This window comes from Balaenoptera borealis (genome assembly GCF_965194805.1).
Source record: "Balaenoptera borealis genome assembly, chromosome: 12".
NCBI classification, from domain to species: Eukaryota; Metazoa; Chordata; class Mammalia; order Artiodactyla; family Balaenopteridae; genus Balaenoptera; species Balaenoptera borealis.
In genome coordinates this window covers 26,621,223-26,633,507 of record NC_138869.1, presented here as the reverse complement: position 1 = coordinate 26,633,507, position 12,285 = coordinate 26,621,223, and the positions used below count along the sequence as shown (strand labels likewise).

Here is a 12,285-nt window from a genome sequence, read left to right as displayed (position 1 = left end):
CGCTCACCTGGGACCTGGCCGCCAGGAGCGGGGACCGGAGCGACAGGTCTCTCAGAAGTTTCCAGGCCTGCGCTGCCCCAGGGGCCGCCATCTTAACCAGGAAACCGGCGCGGCGAGCCAGGCGGGGCGCGGCGAGGGCGGGAGGGGGAGGAGAGGGGAGGGGAGGGGGCGGGGCCTGGCCGCCCCTCCCGCACCGCCCCCTCCGCCCGGGCCCGCCTGCTGTCCCCGGGACGTGGCAGCGCCCCTGAGGAGACATCTGCGCGAGCCCTGCGTCTCCCGCCGCGACTCCCACCTCGGCCCCAAGTTCACTTTCAGCCTTCAGAGGCCCCGTGGGCTCCTCACCGTTCTACCCCGGCTCACCATGTGAGCAAAAACACATCCCGAGCCCTACGGTCGTGGGGCTTAAACTATGCTGGGGCGACGGGCCAGTGCACGTTGGCCGTTGCCGTGAGTGCTCTGAGGTCCGGCCCACGGAGCTGACGCCAAGTAAGGGAGGCCTCGGGTCTGGTCCTTGGGCCCCAGAGGCTCGCCTAGGGAAGCGATATTTGAGCTGAGCCTTGAGGGAGTACCGGAGAGGCAAGTGGGTCTGATGAGGTCGGTGGATGCCCTCTACACCTGAGTAAGAATTTTTTATCTTTTACCGAAGGTTAAGACAAAGCAATTGAAGCATTTTAAGCCAGTAATCACCAGAACAAGAGCAAGCGTTTATTCGGAGTTTACGTGACTCTAAGCACTGTATATGTAATAAAATTACTATAGCAAATAAGCTTAATATGTGCCAGGCACGTTACAAATTATGAACTAATTTAGTCTTTATAGCAACCTTTCCAGTGGGTACCAATGTATAAATCCCCATTTTGCAGAAGAGAAAACTGAGGCACAGAGAGGTTACCTAACTTATTGAAGGTCAGAGATCTGATAAGGATTAAAAATGAGGTTCAAACCCATGCTGTCTTCTCCCCACCCTATTATGTACCATTTTAGAATTTTTTTTACCCTTACTCTATTCTTGAGCCTATGATCATGAGAAAATGTACAATGTAACAGAACTAGGAAACTGTTTCTGCTTTACTTCCCTTTTTACTTTTTCTGCTTTTAATTTTTTTTAATTTTTATTTTGACAAAAAAAATCTACAGAGAAGTTGCAAGAACATTACCCCCAAACTCCCAAGTATCCTTTACCCAGATTTACCACTTATTTATATTTTTCCTCATTCCCCATTTTTCATAGATATAGATACATAGCTTTATAGCCCATTCTTAATCACAAGTTTACTGGCTAGATTTAGCATCCATTGTTGATTTTTTCTTGAATCAGTTATTACTGTAATGGTTGCAAAATCATGATTGTCTAATTCCATTCCTTTCTACATTTTTTAGTTCACATTCTACTCTGAGAAGAGCTTTACCGTCTCCCACGTTTCTTTATTTATCCTTGTGTTCACTTGTATCAATATGGACTCATGCGTCCCTTTTTATTCAGTGCCAAGCCTATGCTCATTCCTTTTACATGTACTCAGCTGCCTCTGAATATGGGTCATTTAATCCTCACAGGAACCCTGTAAGGGGTGATGATGTTATTCCCATTTTACCAGAGGGGGAACTGTACTACCGAAACACTATGTAACTTGCCCAGGGTCACAGCCTGGGACCAGACCCCAAAGCTGAAATCTGACCACACCCTCCTCTTGACCTGAGGGGATCTGAGTTCCCACCTCATCTATCATTACGTGTACTGGGTCTGCCATCTAGCCAGGATGGAGCGAAGACTCATTAATGTTTACAGACTGAATGTTTAAGCTTCGTGAGAGCTTTGAACATGTTGTCAGAAGGAAGCAGACCTCCTGTAGAATTAATCAAAGGTGGTTTATTCAGACAGTACTATGGCAAGGGAGTTGGCTACTATCACTTTCCTTCCAGCAGAGACCTGAAAGGGTTTGAAAAGAAGAGTGCATTTCGTAAAGAAAAAGGACAGCCTCCTTAGACAGTCTTTGATGAGTGTTCTGTTAGGACGGGATTTTTTTTCTATTAGGGCAGGATTTTTGGAAGTGGAGTGGGCAGAGTCTTTCTGATTACCATTCATGTACATGTGGCAATCTTTGATTGGTTCATTATCTACTAGTGAATTCTGGGCTGGGTAGCATCATATGAGTTTTCCTGTTTCAATTGGAAGACTGCCTAGTCCTCAGCTTTGGGGCCCAAGTCCTGCATCAGCAATTCCTCAGTGTCTTCATCCACATTCTCTAGTTCTGCCATCTCTGCAGCCAAGAGGTTGGGGGAGATGGTGCAGAAGGACCTTCGTATGGTATCTCCAGTGCTTAGCACTGGGCCAAGATTAGAGAAAGTGTGGAATAAACACACGTAGGATGACTCACACTTATTGAGTTCCTCCTAAGACTTCTCACTCTTTTCTACCCTTTTTTTCCAAATAGGAAGCTCTTTGAGGTCAAGGATCCACCAAAGAGTTCTGCACTGTGCTTTGCTGAGATAAGCACTGGGTTTTCAGTGAAACTGGATTGGATTCAAATCTCACCTCTGCCTTCTGTGAATCTGTGACCTGAGGAACTACCTAGGTCATACAGTGATAGTAAGTATTCAGTGAGATGTTGTATGTAAAGACCTTGCACATAGCAGGGTCTTAGTAAATGTTGTGTTTCTTCCTCTGATATACTCTTTTTTTTTAATTAATTAATTTCTTTATTTTTTTATTTTTGGCTGTGTTGGGTCTTTGGTGCTGTGCGCCGGCTTTCTCTAGTTGCGGTGAGCGGGGGCTACTCTTTGTCGTGGTGCACAGGCTTCTCATTGCGGTGGCTTCTCTTGTTGCGGAGCACAGGCTCTAGGTGTGCAGGCTTCAGTAGTTGTGGCACGTGGGCTCAGTAGTTGTGGCTTGCGGGCTCTAGAGCACAGGCTCAGTAGTTGTGGCACACAGGCTTAGTTGCTCTGCGGCATGTGGGATATTCCTGGGCCAGGACTTGAACCCATGTCCCCTGCACTGGCAGGCAGATTCTCAACCACTGCACCACCAGGGAAGCCCCCCTTTGATATAGTCTTAATAAATATTTGATATCTAATGTGAAACACCAGAGCCAATCTGAGATATGGGTCATAAGGCCCCTGACACTTTGTAACTTATCTTGATAGCACTGGAGAACAGTAGAGACGTGTATGTGCCAGATGAAAGTATTAAAAGGATGTAAAGTGGTTGTCTCCAGGAAGAGGGTGGAGGATAGGGGTAAGGGAACCTTTACATTTTTAGAACTTCGCATATACTGATTCCTGGGCTCCACTCTAGACCTACTGAATCAGAATCACTTAGGATGGAGTCCGATATCTGCATTTTAAGTAATCTTCTCAAGGAGTTCTTTAGTTTGAGAACTAAAAAAAATAAAAAATAAAAAAAAGCAGACAAACCAAACCATAGCGGTAAACTCTCAAGAAGTTTCCCAGTGAATCAAGAGACAAGTTACTCTGCCTTCTTCCACTGGGTTCCTAAATGTAGAATGAAAATCCTATGATTCGTAGATGGAGGTGATGACTAAATGCTGCTCTCAGAGAGTCTTGACACATGGGTACAAGACCTATCTTCTACCAGGGGTCTAGGTCAGCCCCGACATGTAGAAGCATTGGCTAAGGGTGAATAAACAGTGATTCTATGCTTTTTCTTTATCAATATTGCAATTGTGAACTGCTTGAGTAGTAACTGTGGCCATAGGCAATACCACTACCAAAAGCATTTTGTACTGTCTGGGGTCAGATTGAAGCACAGAGGTAGATATCAGACAAACTGAGTTCAGGTCTTGACTCTGTGATTTAATAACTCTGAGCTTGGGCCAGTTATTTCACAGCCTCAATCCTTTATCTGTGAAAGGGGGATTATAATAGTATGTATTTTGCCAGTGTGTTACTGAGTCCAAGCTCGTACTACTTGCCACACAACAGGCCAATAAATCGAGAGACAAGTTGCTAGAGCAAGGAATAGTGACTTTATTCGGAAAGCCAGCAAACTGAGAAGATGGTGGACTTGTGCCCCAAAGAACCCATCTTGCCTGAGTTAGAATTCAGGCTTTTTTTATACTGAAAGGGGAGGGAGTAAAGTCAAACATTTCCTGGTTCCGGGCAGCCTCCGGGAGGGGATGTGTTAATTTCTTCCTCCCTGCAGTCATTCAGGGGTGGGCCTGGTCAGCATGTTTCCTGTGAGCTAAACAAAGGTATTTCAGCTTAATGCTCATTACCTGGGAGGCAGGGTTCCCAGAGATGGGCCATTATGTATAATTTAAGCTTATAGGCAACATCCGTTTAGTGATTAACTTGTAATAGAATACAAAGTGTTCTTCCCCATTACAAGTGCATTGTAAAGCACTGGAGATCCCAGCGGCTGTTAGCCACTAGGCTTTCTTTGCTTGACTAAGAAATCCTTTTTCATGTTTGTTTCTTTACCATTTACATCAGTGAACCTGTTTCCCCATTAGTAAAATGAAGGCCAAGTATGACAGCATCTTATTTGAACTAGGAGTTAACAATGTAGCACTTCTCATGAACTTTGCATACACTGGAAATATTAAGTTTCAAAACTCCTTGATCAAACTTTGGATTTAGAACAACCTGCCTACACTACTTCTTACTGAGTTAATTGTTCCAGGAAAGAAAATAAAAACATCAGTAGGCCCACACACCTTCTCTTTCATTTTGGCAGTGCCTGTTAACAGTGAAATAATGTGCTCATTTTCATATCCACACTGATTACTCCCTGGGCCCAGATTTGCCAGAGGCATGTCAGGAAACCTAGCACAGGGATCATGCATCTAGCAGTTCCAGTGGTTGTTTATCATTACCTTTTCATTTAAGCATAAAAACCGTTTGACAAATACGGACTCATTGTAACCAGCAGAAATGAATAGAATTTTTTACAAAACAATCCTAATTTTCATGGATAACATATTTGAGTTCATGCCACTCCCTGTCAGTAATGAAAATCACTATCAAGATGATGAAACAAAGGGCATTTGTGGATTTTGTTTAGTTATTTCTTCTTTAATGGTTAACAGATTTCTTGAATTTACAGGCAAAGAAACTTAGGGCTTTCATTATGTACACTGGTAATATCTCTGTTGCTGTTTGTGACAGCCATTTTAACCAATGCTTCAATTGTGTTATTTGCCAATGGCACAGAAAGAAGTTCCATTGTGCTGCAGTTATTTTTTCCCTCTTCAATAATGCATTAAAATGATTAATTCTGATGACATTTCTCAGCAGCTTATTTAAATTATAAGGTGCACAGAAGAAAAGGGATCTGCAACTAAAAGTGTCTCCTCTGACAAAACCGCAGTGAGCTCAAGAGAAATTCTCACTATATCCTGGAGAGAATCTGGGGGAGGGAAGGTAGAGCCATAGTAACAGGTCAAAGTCAAGATGAAAAAGAAGTAAGAGTAAGGAACATCAGAAACCAAGAGAAGGAGCATTCAGGGACAAGGTCAGCTGGAAGACTAAAAGTGGAGAACGAGAGTTAAGGATAGAAACAAAGGCGATGGCATTCTGTTGGTCGGGAAATTTAGAAATGGATAAAGAAGATGGTAAAAGTGGAGTGAAGAACATTTACACAAAGGACAGTGGAGAAACATAGACTGAAAGAGAAAAATGATACCAGATTGTGGGAAAGAAATTCCCTTTAGAAAGAAACCTGTTTTCCCACTGCAATCGAAAGCCGTGGAATTTAGCACTTTCAATATTATTAAGACATCCTTCATTTAAATACCAAAATAGGGACTTCCCTGGTGGCACAGTGGTTAAGAATCCTCCTGCCAATGCAGGGGACACAGGTTCGACCCCTGGTCTGGGAAGATCCCACATGCTGTGGAGCAAGTAAGCCCATGTGCCGCAACTACTGAGCCTGTGCTGTAGAGCCCGTGAGCCACAACTACTGAGCCCACGTGCCACAACTACTGAAGCCTGGGTGCCTAGAGCCCATGCTCCGCAAAAAGAGAAGCCACTGCAATGAGAAGCCTGCGCACCACAGCAAAGAGTAGCCCCCGCTCACCGAAACTAGAGAAAGCCCGTGCACAGCAATGAAGACCCAACGCAGCCAAAAAATAAATAAATAAATAAATAAATAATAAAATAAATACCAAAATAAAAATTAAAGGCATTCCATTTCAAATCCCCTGCTTCATTAGGAAGTAAGCAGTCACAGCAATGGTTCTTAATAGAATTCCTTTTTTTTTAAAAATTTATTTTATTTATTTATTTTTGGCTGCTTTGGGTCTTCCTTGCTGCGCACCTACTCTTCATTGCAACACGCGGGCTTCTCATTGCAGTGGCTTCTCTTGTTTGTGGAACACAGGCTCTAGGCACGTGGGCTTCAGTAGTTGTGGCTTGCGGGCTCAGTAGTTGTGGCTTGCAGGCTCTAGAGCGCAGGCTCAGTAGTTGTGGCGCACGGGCTTAGCTGCTCCGCAGCATGTGGGATCCTCCTGGACCAGGGCTCGAACCCGTGTCCCTTGCATTGGCCGGCAGATTCTTAACCACTGCGCCACCACAAATAGAATTCCTTTAATAGGTTTCTGTTTTGTTTTAATGTCTTTGGGGCTGTATTCTCCAAAGGTTCTAATTCAGTCTGTCTTGGGACCTAGAGATCTGCATTTTTGTAAGTACCTCTCCCACCCCACCATCTTTATTGTAGGTGATCCATTGTCTGTGACTGGAGAAGCACTGACCCAGAAGGTGGGACTTTGAGAAAGCTAGAGGAAAACAACAGAAATCATCCAATTCCTCTCTTTCTCTCTCATTTTCTTTTCCATTTCTTACCCCACTTGTAGTATGTTTCTTAACCTTTCCCAACCCCTCCAAAATCTTAGTACATGAGAAGCAGTATGGAATGAGACTCCAGAGGAAGGTTTCATGCTGTTCCCTCTGACGGAAACAACTCTTCCCTGTTGTTCACTGGGCTCAGGCTCTCTCTTCCCTAGAGGGGGTTTCAGTCACCACCCTCTTCAGGAACCTTCTCTGAAGGCAAGCCTGGGGGTCATCTCAGTGGTTATCATTAGGCAATGACCCCATTAGTTTCTTGTCTGCTTCTTTCTTTAGGATTTAAAAATCTGCAGTGACAGGGACTGTGTCTTCTTTGCTCTTATGACCCTGCACCCAGTACAGTGCCTGGAAGACAGGCAGTACTCAACTGATATTGGCTAAACAGATAACTAAATGAAGATGAAACCAGTGCAAAAATCACCCTAATAAGAAAATTCAAAGATTCAATAATGTCTAGAAATCTGCCAGTACCCCCTAACAAGAATGGAAGTTGAGTCCCATGAAGGGAAATAACCTGCCCAGGATCACACACTACACTAGTTGTTTTGTTCACTGTTTCTCAGAGTTCTTACATGCCTTCAAGATCCATCTCTCCCTTACCTCTCTCTCTCGTTCCCCTACATTTATTGAACACGTGTGTGCTTTCTCAAAGCTTTACAGAAATTATCTTACTTAATCCCCACCACAGCCGTATTTTACAGATGTGCAAACTGAGTCTCACAGCAGAGAGTAAGTTGCCTGAGGTAATGACTAGGAAGAAGCCAATCTCAGTCAATCTGGGATTGAATCTACACGAGCACTATCTAATGGATCTTTTTGCAATGATGGAAAAGTTCTATAACTGTGCTGTCTGATACCATAGCCATCAGCCATGTATGGCTGTTGAGCACTTGAAATGTGACTGGTGAAACTAAGAAAATAAATTTTTAATTTTAATTAATTTAATTTTGAATAGCTGCACATAGCTAGTGACTGCCATATTTACCAGTAGAGGTCTATGCTATCCAACTGATGTGCAGACTTTGTATCATCTCACTGTTTTCTTAATTGCATTCCTATTAGGTACAAGTTATATGAATTGGGTTCCTAATTTAGGTACAAATAGCTTATTTAGGAGGTGATCCTAGGCATCAGGAAAAGGAATGGGGAAGTGAGACAGGGAAGATGGGGTTTAGTTTCAGAGAGCACTCTGATAGAATGTTATGGAACATACCTCAAAATGGTCCCATTGAGGGATGAGGAAGTGGTCATGTTTTTCCACCAACTCCCATGCCTCATTGGTTGAGAGCTGCTCCTGGGGGCACTTCCAGCTTCCCTCTCCTCGGAACAGTTACGCCCCTGTGGTTAGACAAAGCCTTAGAGCAGAGAGACGCAGCTCTCTGAAGCAGTGATTGTCTTGCAAAGCTGCCGGTGACTTCCAGGGAAGTCAAGGAGATGTGGGCCCAAGTAAAACTATATTGCCTCTCCCTTTAAACTGACCAGATTAGTTCATATCAATATTTTATCTGGGTTGGGAGGAAGGGCACTCGAGATTGTGTTTGTAAGAAAGGTTCTGCTACTTAGAGAGAGAGAAAGAAAAAAGTTTCCAAACTACAGTTCTAAACTGTACTCTTGCCTGTTTTCATGACCAACTCAATTACTGGATTTTATCCTATTCTGTATCATTTCTAGCTCAGCATGGATGCTCTAAGTATCCCTGCAGTCTAGGCCCCATAAGGTAGTTATAAAATAGCTGATCCTGGACTTTCTCAGTGGAGACATGAAGAGACTCAGGCATTCCAGAAAGCGTTTGTTTGGTTGTTTTTTATTTGATATATTTAAAAAGATTAGCCGCAACAAGAGCAGAGAATCAGGGAGAACCTGATTAAAAAAATAAAATATAGTTTTAAAGAAGAAATAGAAGTGATGCAAATAGTGATTTCTCCTCCTCTGATATCAAGCTCTGTTGAGCTCTGGAAAGAGGAAGCATGTAATTATGATAGAAGTGAATCAACTGAAAGCCAAGTCAAAAAGGCAGATCAGCTTCTGAAGAGATGCCCTGGCTTCTATAAAGACAGTAGGTAAAGAGTCCTAGCCTCTCTACCTAGATCGGCTGCTGGTCCTTATGACCTTGGGCTGAAAGAACATGGAGAACTCTTGATAGTGTAGGCAAAAGGAATGTTACCAGATTTCTTTCAGAGACAATGGCCATCCATGGAGGCTAAGAAGAGCTTAGCTACCTCAAAGAACCTGCCTGAAGAGATTTCTTCATGCTACAAACCTCTGTAAATTTCCTTTCAAAAATTATGTTTAAGAAGAAATAGGAATAACCTTACACCAAAGTGAGGGCAAGAGTGTCCACAAGAGTGAAGCCAGTAATGCCACAAGGGAGAAAATGAAGGGAGACAAGTAAAAATTTCACATCGAAATATTTCAAGTACCTAGAAGCTCTGAGGAAAATAAAAAACACCATGGTGAACAAATGATGTGAATAAAAATTCAAAAAAGAAAAGGTAAAAGTGGCCAGTAAACAAGAAAAAGAGCCAGCTTCACTGATAGCATTGAAGAAATGCAAAATAAAAGATACTACCTTTTAAAATTGTATATGTTTTTAAACCAATAAAAATGCCCAATTTGGTTACAATTGTGGAGGAAATTAATACTTTTTAATATTGTCAGTAGAAGTGTGAATTATTACATCCTTCTAGAGGACAATTTGGCAATATATATCCAGAGCCTAAGATTTTAAATCCTCTAGTCAAATAATTTTATTTCTCGGGATTATCCTAAACAAATACTTAAATTTGCAGTCAAAGATTTTTGTTCAAAGATATTAATTGCAGCAATTTATTTAACAACGAAAATTTGGAAACCACATAGCTGGTGAATAGTTAATAAAAAAACCACACTAGAATATTGAACAATGCCAAAAAACATATTATAAAATTTTAATTTATTTAAAGAAGCAGTGTATGCACACTGTAAGATTTTTTAAGTCTCTGAAGGTAGTAGCCACTGTTAATAGTTCATTTCTTTAAGAAATTTTCTTCAACAAATTTTCTATATATACATTTTCTATTTTGATATATCAATGGATATATCTCTATCCCTATTTATCTGTCTATCTACCTATCTGGCCCACTATTTGTCTTTGTAAATAAAGTTTTATTGGAACTCACTCACACCCATTTGTTTATGTATTGTCTATGGTTCGTTTCCAGTTACAATGGCAAAGTTGAATAGTTGCAACAGAGAACCTATGACTGAAAATATGTAATATCTTGCCCTTTACAGAAAAACCTTGCAAACCCCTGCACCAGCATACAAACTCATTACAATGTTACCTCAGTGAGTGCAAATATTTTTGTCTGCTTTGTTTGCTATTGTATTCCCAATGCCTAGAACAGTGCCTGGCATATAGTAGGTGCCCAGTAAATATTTGTGGAATGAACTAATGGGATCAGTTGCTCCTGCTAATGCACAGTTGTGTGGTTTTCACATTTAGTGCTTGTTTTAGTATTACAAATAATGCTGCAATGAACACAGATATTTGCTTACTTCTGCAATTATATCAGAAACAGTACTTTGAAAAATATAATGATGTGGGAAACATATTGATATATAAAATTTTTTTAAAAAGCTAAAATTTTTGTTACTTTAATTTTTGTTATTGAAAATGTGTGTGTATAACCATAAATATTTTGAAATCTAGGAGGAGGAATTGGGGTGATTTTTATTTTCTTTATTGTTATCTAAATTTATCATAATTAACACATATTGATAGTAAAAAAAATATTAAATGTATTTTTAAAGGACTCAGAAGATCTTTTTCATCTTGTCCCCTCTCTGTCCTATTTGAAATCATTTAATACTTCCCATCACTATAAGTTAAATCTAAATTCTTCCACCCAGGGTTTAAGGTTATTGAGCCACTGGTTTAAATACCTGTTTCTGTCTCCCCAGTGGGTTTCCTTCATGAAAGGTTTGTTCAGCCAGACTTGGATATTACTCTTTGTCCTCAGAAAAGGCCTTATAAATTCTACCTTGGCGCACTTAGTCATAGCTTTTGTCCTGTCCAGAATGCCATCCTTTTCTCCACCTTGCTGAGCCTGCCACTGAAGTGTCCAATTCTTCCCAGTAGCATTCCTAAGTCCTTCCCACAGCATCATCCTTCTACAGCATCTACTGTCATGGGTGGCAAATCTGGTTTCCTTTAGGAGATAAAGCAAGAAAACCTAAATGAACAACGTAGTACGCCATACAAGGGAATGAGGAGTCGTGGGGACCATGGCAACAAGTACATGTCCTATCTAAAGGCAGACAAGTGAAAAAATAAATTTGTTTTTAAAGGCAGACCAAACAAAGCAAGACTGCTGGCAAAATTTACCCTACACCTTATACTGTATGGGCATATAAACTGCTTGGAACTTTTTCCTGAAGCCCGTGGGGTTTAGGGATGCAGAAAGAGGGGAAGAAGGTGAGAGTTAATGGAGGTCCAAAAGTAGGATGGGGGTAGGTTGAGAATGAGGGATGGACAAGAGGTTTCAGGCTTAAAGAGAAGGGACGGGGTAGGATTTAAGACTGGACTAAGGATGTCTGTGGTAGAAGTTATGCAGTAATTTTTAAAATGAAATTCTAGTGTTTTATGTTTTAGGCTATATCAGAATATCCCTAGTATCAAAATGGCTTCATCAAAACAGACCAAAAAAAATATCTTGCTTCATCACCCATACCTGTACCCAGGTTCTTCTCATAGTAATAAACACAGCAATAGCTAATTTGAGTTGGGTCTGTATTATGTGCAGTCACTGTGTTAAGCACATTTACTGAGAGTGTCCACCTGACTCAGTTCTCAAGATAGCCTTATGAGATAAATGCTATTCCTCTCTTACAGATTAGAAAAAAGACATAGAAAGAGGCAGTGGTCTGCCTGAGGTCATATGGCTAGGAGGTGGCAGGGCTGACTTGAATCCAGACTCTGATCCAGAAGTTGTACAATGAATATACGTCTTCTGCAAATTAACCACTTAACCACTGTGTTGTGCGGCTCAGAAGTGTTGAAAGAAAGGGAATGTTTGGTAGCAAGGGTACAAGTTAGGGTTTCTCAACCTCAATACTGTTGACATTTTAGACTGGATAATTCTTTGTTGTAGAGGCTGTCCTGTGCATTGTAGGATATTTATTAGCATGCTTAGCCTCTATTCGCTAGATGCCAGTAGCAAATGCCCTGAGTAGTGACAATCAAAACTGTTTCCATATATTGCCAAATGTCCCTAAAATGGGCAGGGTATTGGTGGAGGGCGAGAAGGAGCAAAACCTCCCCTAGTATAAATATTTATACCACTGGTATAAATACTTGTCCTTAGAGCAGAAATGTAATACTTAATATTGTCATTCCCCTTTTTATGGACTTTCATAATCCCAGATGTATCTCCTCCCCCACCAAATATCCAAATATCCAACTCTGAGAACAACAGAAATTATTGCACAAAATATTGTGCATTT

At 41.4% G+C, this 12,285-nt stretch overlaps 2 protein-coding genes across 6 annotated transcripts in view; one reads left to right on the top strand and one right to left on the bottom strand.

The window, feature by feature from the left end:
• Positions 1–148, bottom strand: part of SUCLG2 (succinate-CoA ligase GDP-forming subunit beta) — a 256,923-nt gene extending 256,775 nt beyond the window's left edge. For 2 of the 5 annotated variants that reach the window (XR_014232125.1, XM_082344803.1), the window contains exon 1: positions 8–148. Coding sequence is in view for 3 of the 5 variants with exons in the window: in XM_082344803.1 (XP_082200929.1) it covers positions 8–91 (84 nt within the window). In the remaining 2 variants the exon portion in view is untranslated. The remainder of the gene's footprint in view (positions 1–7) is intronic. The other 3 variants (XM_082344801.1, XM_082344802.1, XM_082344804.1) reach the window with 2 other exon arrangements.
• Positions 149–262: 114 nt separating this feature from the next.
• Positions 263–12,285, top strand: part of TAFA1 (TAFA chemokine like family member 1) — a 781,657-nt gene continuing 769,634 nt past the window's right edge. The window contains exon 1 of the mRNA XM_082344862.1: positions 263–2,587. The gene's annotated coding sequence lies outside the window, so the exon portion shown is untranslated. The remainder of the gene's footprint in view (positions 2,588–12,285) is intronic.